Raw genomic sequence first — 18,056 nt, forward strand, 5'->3', positions numbered from 1 at the left:
ATACTCAGATGGGTATGTATTTTGGTATTTTTTATGCTTTCTGATTGCCTCCAGGTAGATGTGATCAGGAAATGGGCTTCCCTTTTCACTATTCTTTTTGAGAAATTTCAAGATGCCACTGTTGGTTGTTTTGATGTAATTTAGGATTTAATTTTTGGCCTATTTCCTTTTTTGTCTGCTTGTCCCGCTCCACAATCCCTGTTAAGGCCTTTTTTTCTAGTTGTAAACAGTTCAGGGCCAGCTGTGGCCGTTTGGTTTTAATTGGAAACTGTCTCTTTAAATTTCAAGGAGATCTGTGCGCATGCGTAGTAGAACCCTCCGAGGTTGGGGCTGGGGTGCCCACTAGCTCAGGCACCCCTATAGTCACCCGAATGTAGGTGCACAGACAGCAAGGGATCAATGAACAGCTACCAAAAGAGAAGAATGTCCACACCTTTATCTCTACGGTTCTGTCAGGCATCTCTGGCCGCTCCGATCCTTCCCCCGCTTGGTCTCACCCAAGATGGCGGCTCTGAGCAACTGAGCATCTTGAATTAGAAAACAATGGATTTCTTGCTTCTGCCACAAATTCCCTCAGCTGTAAGTCTTCCAATCTTCTAAATTTTCCTTTGTATGTGGTTCAGAGTTCTGGGACCATACCCTGAGCCTGCTTGGTTCGGGTATTCTGTGTTGTTGCTGGGTGGAGCTCCTTTACTGCACTTCCACCCGATCCGCCATCTTGTTTGTTCTCAGTATATGGCAGTTTATAGTTAAAGAAAGTGACTAAAAATAAACTGTTACATTTAGAGTAAATGATTTGTTTCTTTGTTTTTAGATAGAACAACTCTGATAGGTATGTGTGTGCTGATAATTTAATAACTTCAAGACATGTGCCCATTTCACAGAAGAGGCTTAGAGAGGTTAAGTGACTTGTCCAATGAACACAGCTAGTAAATGGTCCAGCGGGAATGTGACCCTAGGTAGAGTCCCTGTTCACAATCCCAATTGACTGTGATGTCACACTTGCCCTTTGCTGAATCCTTCTCCCTGAGGCTAGCCCCTATGAGAACCAGGCAGTGTGAGGTGAAGGGTAGGGCCAAGGTTTGTAATCAGGAGGCCTGGACTTCAGTCCTTGCTACAACTTACTTACTAGCTAAATTTTCTTTGTCAAGTATCTTTCCCCTCTCAACTCAGTTTCCTTATCGGTAAGGGGAATTGTAAGGGGCTGTAGGGCTGGATAAGAAAACATTATGTAGTTGCTCAGTCAATGGTTGTGATTTGGTCCCTAAACATCTGCTGTGGGAGTAACGGATCGTTCACATTGTTGGGCTACAGAATTCAGCTGAAAGAGGTTTCTGAGTCTGAGCATATTTTGTGGATTGGGGAGAGTCAATAGAGGATGTGGGTAAGAGGTAGAGAGGCCAGACCTGAAGCTAAGACTGTGGAACGTCTGAGAGGAGCCCCTCTTTTTGCTCACCAGGCCTGCTGCAGGTCAATGCTGGGCTGGTGGGATACAGGCCAGCAACCCGGGTGGTGGGAGAAGTGGCCATCACTGGGAGTCCAAGACAGCTCACTCTAAATGCTGGAAGGACCACTGTGTGTGGGGTGGGGAGTTCCTGGATGGATGGATCTTCCCCTAGGAGGGGTCATCTCCTCCCTCTTGCTTCTGGGTCTTTGTACTTTGAATTCTTTCTGCCTGGTACTCCCTTGGAATCGCTTACCCACCTCTTCTTTCAGAACTTGAGTCTCAGTTTAGATAGCTCTTCCTCCAGGAAGTCTTCCTTAACTCTCTCCATCCTCAGTTGAGTATCCTTCAAATTGCCCTACTGTGACCCGCATTATATTATCTATTGTAGTTCCCAATGCCTGATGCATTCATTACTTAACACGCATTTGGAAGAAAGGAAGAAAGAAATGGATGAGGAGTTGAGCAGTGGGAAAGGGCATTACTAGTCAAGTGGTTCAGAAGAGCTGTTTGGGGGAATGAGGTGAATGATCAGGGAGTGACCTGGAGTGGTGGTCATGGGGAGGAAGAGGGCATCCTGGGAACCATCACAAGGAAAGAAGGCCCCACAGGTATGACTGGATATTGAGGTAAAGTTGAGAGAGACAGGAGAATTAAGGACTTCTCAGAATTAAGAACTCAGAGACTGCATGGGGAGGTTCCCCTCATTGAGGTAGGGGCGGACTTGAGGGGAGAATGCTGAGCTTACTTAGGAAGGGCTGCGTCTGAGGTGTTCATGTCTAGAGATGTCCGGGACAGTGGATAGCTGGATTCTGGGGCTACAGTTCAGGGGACTGACTGCCTGAGCAAAGGACATAGATGTGGCAATTGTGAGCTCTGCTGAAAACTCTGGGGGTAGGTACACTTTCCTGGAGTCACCCTATTCCAGCCTATACAGACAACGGCCTTTCTGGTTCTTTCCTTCTTCCATTGCCAGCACCCCCCCACTCCCCACCCCTGTTGCATGGGATCTTCTTCTTCAGGCTTCTCCTTCTCTCCTTCGCAGGTCCCACGGACCTGATGCCAAGCTACTGGCTGGTAGGGAGGATGTGGCGCCAGGCCCCTTGGGTCTGGCGCAGTTGCTGGCCGTGGCTAGCCAGGTCGCTGCGGGGATGGTGTATCTGGCAAGCCTGCACTTCGTGCATCGGGACCTGGCTACACGCAACTGTCTGGTGGGTCAGGGGCTAGTTGTCAAGATTGGCGATTTCGGCATGAGCAGGGATATCTACAGCACCGACTATTACCGTGTAAGGGTCTTTTGTCCTCACCCTTCCCCCAGCGTCCAAACTGTAGATACCCTGGACTTGGATTCTCCCCCTAGCCGGGCACGCTCTCCTCTTTTTGAGGCAGTGTGCGGGCCTGAGACATTCTGGCTATGGTTTTAACCCCCTCTCCCCACCCACACCCAACGCCATCTCCCGCAGTCCGGGACGGAAACGGCATCATCGGTTTTTCTCTCTTAATCCTGGTCGCGAAACCCCTAACCATTTATTTTTAATGATGGGCGGGGGCGGGGTTTGCGCCGGGAGGAGTTGTCTCCGGCCGGCGCCCCCTCCAGGTGACGCAGCGCCGCCTGTCTGCAGGTGGGAGGCCGAACCATGCTGCCTATTCGTTGGATGCCACCCGAGAGCATCCTCTACCGCAAGTTCACCACCGAGAGCGACGTGTGGAGCTTCGGCGTGGTGCTCTGGGAGATCTTCACCTATGGCAAGCAGCCCTGGTACCAGCTCTCCAACACCGAGGTCAGCCCCGCCCCACGGTTTCCGGGACAGCCATACCCCCACCCCGCTAGTCCTTTCCCCAAAAAGTTCTGGTCCTCTTAGATCCTTCAGCTTCTCATCTTGCTGCCTCGAGGGGGCACCCACGCCAGATTTCTGCCCCTCTAAGCGGAGTCCTGGTGTGGCGCTGTGGGTTAATGCGCCAGACTGAAAAGCCATTTTTAACTGCAAGGTCGTCAACAACTGCTCTTCGCTATGGGTCGGAACCGACTCGACAGCAGTTAACAAGAAGTGCTCTCTCCACTCGAGAGTTTTCTCTTTCTCCTATTCCTAAGCCCAAGCACCACCAGCTTCTGGGGACGCCTGAAGGCATTTTATAGGAGCGCCCAGACCCCGTTCCACAACTGATTTATAGATAGACCCGGTAGGCATTGTCCGGAAGGTAGAGGCTTGGAAAGAAAAGTGTAGCACCAAAAGGGACAGACGCTGCATCGGAGACTGGAAGTTAGACTTTCAGCGGGACAGCCCTGCCCCACCCCTTGCCTTCCCAGCCTAGCCAGAGCTGTCCCCAGGTGTTCTGTCTCCCACAACAGCTCCCCGCACCCGTTCCTTGGCTCACAGCTGTCAGTTTCCATTTCTCCTCCTAATGCAGTCTGCTCCCTTGAGGCTGTGGGGTGGGGGCGAGGGTTATAGATTTTAATTTTCTCAAGCATTGAGAGAAGGAATGAAATTAACGCTGCCCATAACCCAAGTCCCCTCTCTAATGGGGAAGAAATGGGGGAAAGACTCTAGACTTCTTCTCCAACTATTTTCTGGTCTCTCCTTTGGATCCCTTAGCTGTCCTAACAGTCCCTCCTAGAGTTTAACTTTGATCCTTGCTTTCTTTTTTTGATTTTTGATTTCTTTCTGGAGACACTAGGTTCCCAGAGTGGTACCACAGAAGATAGAAGGAAATGAGGGTTGCCCTCTACCTTAAAATGTCAGCCAACCATTTTTCAAGGCCTTTGTGCTCTATTTCCTTTCCCCCTCTGGATGAGAGGCAGAGGACCCTTCCCTTTCTCCATTCAGTCACCATCTGATTGCAGCCCCTCCAGAAGCAGCGTATCTTCTCAGCGTCTATCCTTAATACTTTCCAGTGTTCTTTGTCAGAGTAGAAAGGAATTATGGGAGTCAATGTGTCCATTAGCAGCCAAGAGGCCCAGAGACATTGTGTGACCTGCTTTAGGAACCTCATTTAGGTAGGGGTAGCTTTAGGGCTGGCCTTACTCTCCTGCTCCCAGCCCAGTGAGCTTTCTTCTCTGTCTCTCCCATGGTTCATATCCCCAGGCGATTGAATGCATCACGCAGGGCCATGAGCTGGAGCGGCCACGTGCCTGCCCACCGGAGGTCTACGCTATTATGCGGGGCTGCTGGCAGCGGGAGCCCCAGCAACGTCACAGCATCAAGGATGTGCATGCCCGGCTGCAAGCCCTGGCCCAGGCACCTCCTGTCTACCTGGATGTCCTGGGCTAGGGGTCTGTCCAGAATCTGGGGGTGGGGAGCTAGAATGATGGGACCTGCCCTCAGCAACTCCCATAGCTCCCAGCATCCCCAGTATGATTGCAAAGCATCTAACACACCCTCAGCATGCTGGAGGGGTCTGGTGGGGCCTGGGAATGGAGGATGTTCCTGCTTCTCTAAGGCAGGTTTCCATCATAGCAATTATATTTATTATCCCTTGGCTGTGTCTCTTGCCAATTCTTGAGGTGACATCGTTCAAGGAGGGGGGCTTGGGACGCAGGTAAGGGGGCAATGACTCTCTGGGATCCTCCCTGTCTCAGGTTGCCCTCAGCCGCATGCCTCAGCTCCATGCAGCTGTCACTTCTACTTCCCACTCCTCTGGGTGCCTTGTTCACCTAGAGGTGAGGGGACAGGGCAACCCCAGGTGGTGCTTCCCAACCCTTCATACCCTCATTGCCTCACTCTGTACTTCCTGTTGAGGAACATTGGTGCTGCAGTGTGAGTGATGGAAGTTAGCTGTCCTGGTTTCCGGGGGAAGGAAGCATTGATGGGCTGAATCGTACTTGTCTTGGTGTGCCCAGAACAGAGCACCATGCAGTAGAACAAACGGATATATTTGTGTGTGTGTGGCAGGGAGGGACAAGGAGCAGGACTGCGGATTGCTGAAGGACGCAGGGCCCCTTATTCCTCACCCTTGGCTCTAACTGCTTTGACATCAGCACCTGGAGACCAGACACTGGCAAGGTGGTTACTTCCTAAGGGTACGGGCATCTCCCCATTCCATCCTGCCCGAGGGAGGAGATGGGGCCTTCCTTGCCCTCTATCTCTTGGAAGACCACTGGCCTTACTAAATGGACAGCTTCAGTTAGCATCAAGGGGGACCTGGGTCCTGCCCCCATCTTTATCAAACCAAAGGCTTGAGCTCCTCCAGGGAGCTAGGAGAAGCAGCTTCCCCTCTTCCCACCACCCTTTTCCCTCACCCCTCTATTCTGTACCAGCCACCCCCCCCCCCCGACACACACACACACCAGTCCCATCACTTCCAATCACCTGCCCAGTTCCTGCAATAACCCATGACTCCCCAGGGCTAATCTTCTGGCTGTCTCATGTCCCTGGGTGCCCAGCCCTCCCCACCCAGTGATTCAATCTGAGTCTTATCACCTAGGCCTAGCCTGGTGGCGTCTGCCTCTTGTCCAGGCTGGTTAGTGCTAATGGAGATCTGACCCATGGCTGCAGGCTGATTGATTGGTGGGGGGTGTCCTGGTCCCTGAGGGCTAGGCTCTTGGGCCCTCCTCTCCTACCCCAGAGTGGTTGAGGCTGTACCACCTCTGTGAGGCACTTAAAGTGGGCACAAAGAGTGAATGGGAGGAGAGAAGATGGGAACATGGGGTGGGAGAATCAGACATAACAGGTGAGCCCAGAGACAGATGCTCAGAGAGAGACAAGAGAGACAGAGATGGGGACAGACAGGCATGGAGATGTGCGGAGACTGTAGAGGGAGATACAGAGACTGAGGAGAAAGACATACAGACAAACATAAATCTATGTTTGGAGAACCAGAGGGCAGAAGAGCGCTGGAGCCAGATGCAGGTGGGACAAACAATGGGATCAGAGAATGCCCTAGAGACCATTGTGGACCCCTGTTTCTATGTCATCCATAGCCCCTCCCCCTGAGCCTCTCTACTAGGCTCTGAGGGGTGGAGCACTTAAGTCAGACGCCCAACACTGGCAGGATTTAAGGTCTTCACTGAGCAGAATGAAGCCCTGGTGGTACAATGTTAAGTGCCCAGACTGCTAATCGAAAGGCTGGCGATTCGAACTCACCAGCTGAGCCTCAGGAGAAGGATGTGGCAGTCTGCTTCTAGAAAGATTGCAACAACTAGAAGGCAATGGGTTTGGGTTTGGGTATCAAGGAAGAGAGATGGAGACCAGGCTGTAGAGAGGACCTGCAGAGCTTTAGGACATCAGCAGTTCTTAAAGCCCTAGCTGGAGACAGTGCTGGAAAAGATGGGCAGAGCAGCCCTGGAGGTGAGGTTTGGGCAGAGAAGGGAAAATTCCAGGAGAGCGTAGGAGGGGGAACTGGATCCCTTTCATTGATTTGGGAACAGGAGCTGAAGCTGATCACTCTGGCTCTTTCAGGCAACTGGGTCTGGGGCAGTGTCTGGGTATGGGGAGAAGGCTTACACCCACATTATCAGTTTCATGGTCTGAAAGTCTCTCCCACTGCCTTCCTTTCACTGATAGACCTGCAGATGTACACACGGATAGGGAGCCCTGTTCTACCCCATGGCACACACACATAGTCCCCTAATCACTCATAGTGGTTGGATTCCATTGTCATTAACTGTGCCCCCTCCACCCTGCTGCTGCCCCTACCCCCTTCCTGTTAATTACCTCCCGGCTGTGCCAAGTCCATTAGCGACCCCTCCCCACGAGGGGCTGTGCACCAGCTGAGATGGATGCTTGCAGGGAGATCGATGGAATGGGGCCCTGAGGACCCTATGGGGGACCAGGACCAGGACCAGGACTGCAACCTCAGGCTGTGGGGATGAGGCATCTGGGTTCACTTCCTCCATCTTTTCCTCTCAAAGACGGCTGTTTCAGTTAGAAGACAGAAGTCCAGAAAGGGTGGTGAGCATCTCAGAGACACACAGCATCAAAGAAATAATTTAGAACTCTCCTTTCCCATGAGGCCTCTGCCAGCTATTTGTGCCTCTGGGGAGAAGGAGTCAGTGCTGCAGTAGTTGGTGGGCTCCTCATGGGCTTCCTACACTGGGATGGGGTCTCCAAAGAACCCAGGGGTCAGAGCCTTCCCTGCCCTCCTCAGACTACCTAGCCAGTTTCTGCTTTTTTCCTGCCTTGCTCCCTCAGGGACTGGATTCCCCACAGGAGAGCAGAGCATCTGTTCAGGTTTCCAGGAATGAGGCAGGCAGAACACTGAGCACTGAAGTTGTAGGGGTGAGGGATGTTCTGTCCTGTGCCCATTTGGTCCTCCAGGCTGAAGTTAGATCCAAGGGAGAATTCCAGATTCCATAGGTCCTGGGATTTCTAAGCACCAGCTGAAGCTTGTCTTGCCAAATTCATGAAGTGACCTTGGACAGGTGGTGATGGGAACAATCCCTGTCAGAGCCAGGACCCAGGAATTCTGACTTCCAGCCTCCTGCAGGCTGTCAGGTGGTCCAGTCCCCTTCCGGACTATCTCTGTCTTCCCCTACTCCCCCGCCCGCCCCCATCTGACAATCTCCAGTGCTAAGATGGAAACTTTGAGCAGCTTTGACTAGGGGGTGGTGGGGAGGAGAGAAATCTGGAGCCACGAGAGACAAAGACAATACAGGGCCGAGGACATAGGGCTGGAGCTGCAGTAGGGGCCCACATGGAGGCAAGGAAGGATATGCAGGCAAAGAGAGGGGCAAGGGGCAGCCTGCAGCAGTGCAGAGACTCAGGATGTGCATGTGTAGAGCACAGGGAAGAAGGAAGAGACTCCAGATGTAGGGCAGAGTCCCAGTGGGCCATGTGCCTTCCATTCATGAACCAAGCCCTGACCCTAATTCAGCCCTTGGAGCCAGAGTCTTCCAGTCCACCACGCTGCTAAGCTGCTTCTCCATCTTCTCCCAGGGCTGGGTGCCTACACTCTGGAGTCAGATTGCCTGGTTCTGCTGCTTTGCAGCTGTGTGACCTTGGGCAAAGTACTCAACTTCTCTGTGCCTTAGCGTTCTGTGGAAAATAAGAAAAATAATAGCACTGACCTGGTAGGGTTGTTGTGAGGTTTCAACAAGTCCCATGTGCAACGCTTTTCTTAGAGGACCCGACCTGTGGAAGATGCTGTGTAAGGTTTGCTGTTTTTATTACTCTCTTTCCCACTTTTCCTCCTTTCTGTTTCTCCTCCTGCTCTCTATCCTGCCACCAGGCCTTGGGTATTCCTAGTCCAGACCCTGGTCCTAGTGTTTGGGGGTGAGGCAGGACAGGCTGACAGATTGTATATTTTGGAGGGGATAATGTTCACAGAAGAGATGTTCTTGTTTCCTGATCTCAACCACCTTTCCAGTTGTAGCTGCTTCAGACAGAGGAGTCCTTGCCTCTGTGGAAGGGTATAGAGAAGGCTTTGGTCTCTGAACTGCTCCCAACAGGTCCTGGTAGGGGAAGAGGCTCTGGGGACACAAGGAGGACAGGCAGACGACCCTCACCCCAATCAACTGCACCCCTCTCATTTCTTGGTTTTTCCCAAGTGGGGACTCCCCTCCCAATTGCTCAGGGATTAGACAGGGCACCTCTATTGAGAGCTTCTGAGATCCCAAATCCTCACAAAGTCGGGTCTCCAAGGAGTGGGAGACACATGCCACGGCTCTATATTCCTTAGCCCTTAGACCTCCATTCCTGAGAGCCAGGAAGTCCTTCCTACAGTCTACCCTCATGCTTTCCACCTGGATCTGAAGGGGTTACTTAGCTCCAGGCCCGCCCATTGCAGGTCCCAGCTGCTTGGGGCCTGTGGTCAGAGCTAATGTAGGCGAGAGTTGAGAGTTGGAGGACAAGAGGGGATAAAGTTATTAGCGTCTTTATCTTTGAGGGATATCGATCGCCAGGTCTCCAGGCTCACTTCGTCTTATAACGGGGCTCATGAGGTTGTTGGGAGGGGCTCAGGAAAATCTTACTGAGCCCCCCCCCCCCCCCCATTATTTTGTAGTGGAAGCTGGGCTGCCTGGGACGTCTCAAAGGAAGACTCATAGAGATATAATTTGTAAGGCAAGGGCTTTGGGGAGGCAGAGGTGAGGCAGAAAGAGCTGAGAATCAGATCTTGAGGTCCTGGGCAAGGAGCAAACTGTGGGGTGGGCCAAACAGTTATTTAGGCCTCAAAAGCTTGGGGTGGATATGGGCTTGGTTTCAGTTCATTGTACTTCGTTTTAGGTGTGGGTGTTTGTGTGTGTGTGAGAGAGAGAGACTGAGAGAGCGAGCTAGCAATACAGCTAGAGAGATTCAAGATGGCAGACTGAGGTGGGCGGGAGAAGTCAGGAGATCTCTTTTCTTGAAGCTCCTGTGCACACAAGTGACCTGCAAACCTCCCATCCTCAGAGCGGCCTCCACTTTGATGTTCTGTGACATCTTACCTCCTTCTCTTCAGGAAGTCTTCTGTGTCATTTAAGCTGCATCTTCTTGGTGTGGTTATGTTTGCAGGTGTGACTTGGGTCCCAGTGTACGTCTGGTTTTGGATTTGAATGTGACAGTCCCTGTGTGCAGGTCACAAACTTGGCTTTTTACATGGGTTGTGCAAATTCCTTGTTTCCAACCTGAACTTGATATGGTGCAGTAGGATAAGCACTAGACTACCAACTGCAAGATCAGTGGTTCAAACCCACCAGCCACTCCTGAGAAACTCTATACAGGATCATTATAAGTCAGAACCACCTCAATGGCACTAAACAACACAACAACCTGAAGTCAGAGGGATGTGGACAGAAGAAGGGAGGGCCCCTACAGAGTTAAAAACCTCTGTAGCTTGAGGTTTTCTGCTCCTGGCTGATCATCTCCAGGCCTAGGGATAGAAGTTTAGACTGCAAAAGCTTCCAAGGGTGAGAGATTCAGGAAGGGAGATGAAAGCGTGGGGGGCTGGGGGTATGGGGACATGAGGATGGAGGGCACAGCCACTGCCCTCTGCCCTCCCTCTATCACTTCTTTCCTTCCTTTCCCTTTTCCTCTGAACAATTTCCCCCTTTTCCTTTGGAAACAAGAAGGAGGGAGCAGGAGTGGCCTCTCAGGGAAGGGGTCAGACACTTGGGTTCTTTTACCCTGGAGGAGCCGGCTTCCCCTCTGCTGGGTGGAGTGAGGAGGTAATTAATGACAAGGAGGCCAGGAGGGGAGAGTGTTCAGGGCTAATGTTAGTATTAATCAGAAGCTGGTCCCCAGCGAGGGATAGGATTCAGCTGGGGCATGGTGTGTGTGTGTGTGTGTGCACTGGAAGGTGAGGGGCTTTGGGGGACCAGGAGTCCTGATTTACCAACCTTTCTCCCCACAATTCTCCTCCCCGAATTTAGTCATTGCAGTCTTCCCCATCCCTCTTGTTTTATGGATGACTCTCTGCTATCTTTCTTTTAACCTCCTGCTGAAGGAAGGGCAAGATCCCTGCCCAAGTCCAAGTTCCATCCCTGGTTGGGAGGTGGGGCAGACTACTCCTCACCAGTCCCTCACTAGCCCTTCCCTTGGGGAGAAGCATTAGGGATTAGGTGATTCTCCAGGCTGCAGCCCTGCTAATTGCCTCTCAACCTTCTCCCCCCCCCCCACGAACTCCATTAGCCAACCCCCTCCCCTGATAGCCCCTAAATCAGCCCCAATTATTCACAGGGGGTCCTGGCTAAGCTGTGATTACAGCTAGAGTAGAGAGAGTGGGGGGCAGGCAGACTAATGGGCAGAGGTAGGACTGAGGGGCTGGCGGCTAGGCCTCCAACGGGGAGAGGGAGAAGAGGAGGGCGAGGCTTGTGGGAAGATTCAGGCTAGAGATCACCCTGGGGCCTGAAATAGAGGGAAAGGCTAGACTAGGGGTCCTGACTTGCATTTCAAGGTTTCCAGGCCTCCCCTGTCCCCCAGCCCCTCAATTCATATACATCTCACCAGAGTGAAGTCAGCAGGGTTTGGTCCTGTGAGTGGGGCAGCCTCATCATTATCATCATCATTGTCATCATCATCATTGCTAAGCATTTTTGATTAGCTTGTTAGGGTATAGTCCTGCCACCATGTGTCTATGGCTGGAGTGACAGGAAAAAATAGCAAGAGTGTTCTATCCTTAAGCTTGTTAGCCACAGTGAATCCCTGGGCTTAGGGTCTTAGTCTCAGGGACAGACATCAAGACAACTGGCACAAAGTAGTTCACAAAGAAAATGGTCTATGTCTTACTTTGGTGAGTAGAAACTGGGGTCTTAAAAGCTTGTGAATAACCATATAAGATGCAACTATTGGTCTCTCCCTGTCTGGAGGAAACAAGGGTGATGAAAATTGAAGACACATGGAAACAATTAGTCCAGTGGACTAATAGGCCATGTGAACATTAGTCTCAGTGACCCTGAGACTGAAGAACTAGATGGTGCCCAGCTACTACTACTAACTTCTCTGAAAGGGATCACCTTAGTAGATTCTGGGTAGAATGGGAGAAAAATGTGGAACAAGACTCAAAATTATAAAAAAGACCAGGCTTACTGGGCAGATAGAGATGATGGAACTCCTAAGACTATAGCCCTTAGTCATCCTTCAGATCTGGAAGGGAACTCTGGGAAACAATAACACTAGGAAGGCATGCTCTCCTTACAACAATCAACCATTTGAGATCAAAAGGGCAACATTTGCCTAAAGACAAAGTTCAGAAGATAGGCAGAGTTAGGAAAGACAATGGGGAATACAGGGTAGAAGTGGAATGAGTGATTTACGTTGTGGGGATTGCAATCAATGGTATGAAACAAAATGTGTATGAATTGTTGAATGGAAAACCGATTTGCTCTGTAAACCTTGACCCAATTCACAATAAAAGGTAAAAAAAGAAAGAAAGAAAAAGAATGTTCTGCTCTTGCTGGGATCTCCTGAGAGGACCTCACCACTCCTTGTAGTGTGACCCAGCTCATCTACCCACCTGTTAGATGGAAGGGCCAGAGGCTGCTTCTTCCTTCTCTCTGTATATTCTGATGAACAATCTCTGTGGTGCTGGGCATGAGGCAGGCAGTGTTGAGTGGTGTGTGCATTGACATTCAGCCTACTTAGTGACTTGAGGTGAGGTATGTTTGCGGGAGAGAGCTTTCAGCTCAATTTTCAGCCTGTCTTTCCAAGTAGGATCAGGGAACCCTCTCTAACCCTTTCCCAGAACCAGGCTTTGTTGTTGTTGTTGTTAAGTGCCATCGAGTTTGCTCTGACTCACAGCAACCCAGTATAGGGTTTCTGAGGAGTGACTGGTGAGTTTGAACCACCAACCCTGTGGTTCAAATTGACCTTGCGGTCCTGTGCTTATAGCACAGCACCGCACCAGGACCAGGACCAGGATGGTTTGCTCAAGGAAGCTTCCTCTAGGATTCTCCATCAACCCTTCCCATCCTATAGAGAGGAAGTGTCTGCTAGTGCAACCACTTCTTGCCCCTCTACTGGTCTTGGAGGCCAGGATGGCTAAGCTTCGTCTCTCCTACTTTGGACATATTGTCCGGAGGAAACAATCATTGGAGAAGGATGTCATGCTGGGTAAGGTGGAGGGTCAGAGAAAAAGAGGAAGACCCCCAATGAGATGGATCAGCCAGGTGGCATCATTGATGGACTCAAGTGTGGCAGCGGTAGTGAGGTTGGCCCAGGATCGGACATTGTTTTGTTCTGCTGTGCATGGGGTCGCTATGAGTTGGTTCTGACTCGATGGCACCTGACAACAACAACACTGGTCCCACAATGTCATTGTTCCCCTGTTTTACTTCAGAAGCCTCTTCACTGGTCTCCCTGTTTCCACGCTTGTCCCTGATAACCTATTATCAATACAACAGCTCCTCCAATGACTCAGCATCTTATGCAGAGCACAATCCAACATCCTAATCCCAGCTACAAGGTCCTGCAATATCTGATTCCCAGCACACTCTGTCCTCAACCTCTCCCACAATGCTCTCTGCCACTCTGGTTTAGCCTTGCAATTCTTTGAACCCAGTATATGCTCTAGTCTTGGTGCCTTTGTATTTGCTGTTTTACCTGCCAGGAACGCTATTTCCTCTGAAATCTGCATGCCTCCCTCCTTCACTTCCTTTAAGTCTTTACTTGGAGGTGACCTTTTCAGTAGGCCTTCCCTGACCACCTTTCCAAAAATGGTATCCCTAGCGTGTGCTACCACCTTTCCCTGTTTTAGTTTTTCCTTAGTAGATAATATTTAGCATTATCTAAGGTATCATGGGAGTCCTGGTGTGGTGCTGTGGGTTGATGTGCCAGACCGCAAAGCCATTTGAACTGCAAGGTTGGCAGTTCAGGCTCACCAGCTGCTCCTTGGAAACCCTATACAGGGTTGCTATGAGTTGGAACCAACTCGATGGCACTTCACAACAACAACAACAATGTGTCATGATCTTATTGATTGATTTGTCACCTCTCCACTACCATCATTACTATAGTGTAAGTTTCATTTTTGCCTTCTATATTTAGGCAGAGATTTTTTTTGTCAGTTTTGTTCACAGCTGTAGCCTGAATGCTTGTACGTAATAGGTGCTCAACCAATCTTTGTTGAATGAATAATGAACTATTTCCCAGCTAGCATACACAGTCTTTGAAGGCAGGAAACAGCCTAAATAAGCTACTATGTATAAAGTTCTTAGACTAGTTCTTGATAATCACTAGGTTGGTGGGCAATGGTGTGTTTCAAGGAGACCCAGATACGATTCCTGGTCAGTGAACCTTATGTGCAGCCGTCACTCAGCTGTCATTGAAGGCCTATGTGTTATTTACTATGATGCTGAACAAGTTATAGCAGAGCTCTCAGACTAAGATGGGCTAGGAAGAACGGCCTGCTGAACTACTTTGGAAAATCAGCCAATGAAGTCTGTGGGTCGCAATGGTCCAATATGTAACTGATCGTGGGGACTGCGCAGGATTTAGTAGGGTTTCATTCTGTTGTGTTCTGTGGTTATATGGCAGTAGGTATTCAGTAAAAGTTTGCATTTGATATCATCATCACCATCATCATCTTCTCTGTATCCTGGGTACCAGGTAAACACAAAATGAGTTTGTTAAACAGAAGTATGTATGAATGAGGAGCCCCTTTGAACCTTCTGGGAGGTCTAGAGGGATTTCCATCCTTCTAACCATAGACCTGGGTCCAGGAGGCAGAGCTGGGTCCAGGAGCGGTAGGTAACAGCATTGCTCAGGGTATTAACCATCCACTTTAACATTTACTGAACATTACTTTGTGTCAGGCACTGGGTGCACAAAGATGACTTCGACTTGCCCCATTCCTTGGAACATTCAGTCTAAGGAGGGAAAGGCAAGTATCACGTTTTCAAAAGCAGGGGTAGTACTAGAAAGGGTAGCAGAGTCTGGAAAGGCTCTCAGAAAAAAGGGCAACTTCAAAAGGATGAGAACAAGTGAAGGTTAGATACCGTCTCCTCTCTGGTCGGCAGTTGCTTCTTCAACGCCCCTCTAGCTTCTGACATGCTGCAGCTCGATGGTCTTAGGCCTCCAGGTTCTTCAGCCGTGCTCTGGTTTCTCCTGACCTCTGTTGGACAGTATTGGTAGTATTGAAAAGCATGTTTCAATTTTGTTGCCTTCTCTTTCTTTCCCAAAGCGAGTCGCTTCATCTAATGAGTATTCCCTACACATCTCTCTCAAAGCACCAAAATAAACACTTGTTTGGCTCCCATATAGAAAATATTCTCAATGCATATTTTAACAAAGGATTTGAAACCAGAGTATATAAAGAACTCATATATAGATCCAGTAATTCTACTCCTAAATAGCTACACCAAGATAAAGGAAAGCACGCAGCCACAGAAGACTTGTATACCAGTGTTTATGTAGCTTAGTTCATAGTAGCATCAAACTGGGAAAACAAACAAACAAAACTAATTTTACTGGTGTAAAGGCTCTGGTAGTGTAGTGGTTATGAGTCAGGCTGTTAATCTCAAGGTCAGCAGTTCGAAACTACCAGAGGTTCAGTGGGAGAAAGATGAGACTTTCTGCTCCGGTAAAGATTTACAGTCTCTGAAACCCTATACTAGAGTTGCTATGAGTGGGAGCTGACTCCATGACACATAACCACCATCACACCACTGGCGTAAAGACTATTCAGCAAGAAAAAGTGATAAACTAGTGAAAGTAAGCAAACTAATTCAGATATAAACACATACATAGACTATATTTCTAGGAAATTCTAGAACAAATTTATGATGATGAAAGCAATGGAGATGGAGTTGGGTAGGACATTATTTGAAAAGGGGCCCTAGAAAACTTTTTGGGGTGATGAAATGCCTTATTTTGATTGGGGTAGTAGTTTACCCAGATGAGCACATTTGTTGAAACTCATTGAATTGTAGCTTTTAAATTTTATGTTATTTATAGCTGAATAAAGTTGATTTGAAAAGGTTTCTCAGGGAGGGATGTTATTGCCTTGCTCCTCCAAACTAGTGTAGCTTTTTCTGTGGCCGGCTGTGTAATACCCAGAGACAGTAAGACCTGTGACCAGTCCTACCACCGACCTCTATTCAAATCCTGCTTCTGCCACTTGCTAGTTAGTGTCTTAACCACCCTGGATGTCGGTTTCAACCTGTGCAAAATGGGCATAATGATGGAGCCAAATTTAAATTAAGGGCTAAATGAGCCAATATACGACAGAGCTAATAATGAAAACAAATGCTAGTTACTGTAATAATGGTCTCTATACCTTCAGACAGAGGCTGATAAGGGAGTGTCAGTGCCTTAAGGTACCAAACTCTGGTAAACACATTATGCTAGGTCCCGTCGGCAAGGACGCTGGCCGCAAGGTGGCGCCAACGCCTAGCTCGGTCAGCCCCCAAACTGCTGCGCAGCAGTGTACAGAAGCACCAGGGTCCCGGGGGCGGAGGATAGAGCGGGCGGAAAGAACTGGAAGCTGCACCAGAGGTTGCTTCCCAGAATCAGACCCTCCAGAGTATGAGGTGGCAGGAGAAGCCTTCCCAGTCTAGAATACATTTGTTGGTCCCCAGGTTGAGTCTTTAACAGATCGGATTGTTGAGCGCTTCTCACGTGCTAAACGCTGAAAAGGTGCCTTAACAGACGACCGCAATGGTTTCCCTCCATGCCCCCATTTTACAGATAGGAAAGCTAAGGCAAGATAAACGAATGCTGCCCAGGCAGTGGACAGCGAGGAAAAGCTGTCACCTCTGCTCCTCACCCCCTCTGCTCCAGATCCAAGTTGCTGAGAGAGCCCGCACCGCCGCTGCATCTCTCAGTAATGGTACCCCCAACACAGTTCCCCTCCCGGGCACTCTGGATTTCCCCTCCCCCGGCTCCTGTTTCCTTGTGAAAACTTCCTGCCTTGGCTAGGGCCCGAGTTCCCCCCCCCTTCCTGCCCCCCGCCCTCCACTCCCCTCCCCGCCCAGCGATCCACAGCGTTCTTCCTCCCCCGCCGCTCCCGCAGTCGGGCTGGGCACCACGCAGGGACCCTCGCCCATCCCTCCACCAGGCCACCCCTGCGGTCCCCACTCACGGTACAAGGAGAGACAGGTCCCGGGGCAGGTGAGTGACTGCGCCTCGCTCCCCTTTCCCGGAGCGGAGAACTCCCCGTCGCGGGGTCCTGAGACGACCCAGGCCTGGAGAAGGGGATGGGACCCTGATGGTCAGAGACCCCTGGACTCGGAGAGGGAAAAATGGAGACACGAAAGATGAGGTGGGAGCCACTGGAGGGCGGCCAAAGGGGATTGGGGGTTTCCATCTTTAATGAGACAGCATGTAAATGAGATGCAAATCATGCTTTCCAGCACCTTCTCACTCCCTCAGGGTAGTGGGAGAATTCCTTTTCCTTAAGGTTGGTTATGTGCGGTGGAGTCGGTTCCGACTCATAGTGACCCTATACAGGGTTTCCGAGGCTGTAAATCTTTATGGAAGAAGAAAGCCTCATCTTTCTCCAGCGGAACAGCTGGTAGTTTCGAACTGCTGACCTTGAGGTTCACAGCCGGTAACCACTGTGCTACCAGAGCTCCTTTATTAAGGAGGTTGTTGTTACGTGCTGTGGAGTCGGTTCCGACTCATAGAGACCCTGTGCAGGGTTTCCGAGGCTGTAAACCTTTATGGAAGCAGAACACCTACCTCATCTTTATCCCGCGGAACGGCAGGTAGTTTCAAACTACTGACCTTGAGGTTCGCAGCCCGATTCGTAACCACTACGCTACCAGAGCTCCTTTATTAAGGAGGTAGGTATAGGATAAAGCACTGACGTTGGAGTTAAGTCAAGTGCCTGAGTTTGAATCTCAAGTCTACAGCTTTACCTAGCTGTGGGACCTCGGTCAATAGACAAACCTCTCTGTGCCTCAGCTTCTCCTTTCTAAAAAGATAGTAAAAAATATATACATAGTATCTATACGCTTGTCAGATAATCACTGGACTGCTAACCACAAGGTTGGCGGTTCAAACTCACCAGCCACTCTTTGGAAACCCTGTAGAGGGTCCATATGGGTCAGAATCCACTCTATGCCACTTAACAACAACATCTCCTAGGGTTGTTGTGCCACTTGGATGGGTAAAAAATGTGATGTGCTTTGAACGGGGTGGAGTCCTGGTGTGGCACTGTAGGATAAGCACTAGAATGCTAAATTTACCGTTGGTGGTTCAAACTCACCAGCTGCTCCATGGGAGAAAGATGAGACGTTCTGCTCCCTCAAAGGTTTACAGCC

General features: G+C 50.1%; 1 protein-coding gene across 2 annotated transcripts in view; it reads left to right on the forward strand.

Annotated features, from left to right (window-relative positions):
* The window catches only part of NTRK1 (neurotrophic tyrosine kinase, receptor, type 1), a 26,616-nt gene extending 21,695 nt beyond the window's left edge, over window positions 1-4,921 (forward strand). For both annotated transcript variants that reach the window (XM_006861608.1, XM_006861609.1), the window contains 3 exons: window positions 2,490-2,730; window positions 3,067-3,225; window positions 4,528-4,921. In XM_006861608.1, coding sequence (XP_006861670.1) covers window positions 2,490-2,730; window positions 3,067-3,225; window positions 4,528-4,713 — 586 coding nt within the window. In that variant the 3' untranslated portion in view covers window positions 4,714-4,921. The remainder of the gene's footprint in view (window positions 1-2,489; window positions 2,731-3,066; window positions 3,226-4,527) is intronic.
* Window positions 4,922-18,056: the final 13,135 nt, after the last annotated feature.

This window comes from Chrysochloris asiatica, unplaced genomic scaffold (genome assembly GCF_000296735.1).
Source record: "Chrysochloris asiatica unplaced genomic scaffold, ChrAsi1.0 scaffold00042, whole genome shotgun sequence".
In the NCBI taxonomy this organism is placed as follows: domain Eukaryota; kingdom Metazoa; phylum Chordata; class Mammalia; order Afrosoricida; family Chrysochloridae; genus Chrysochloris; species Chrysochloris asiatica.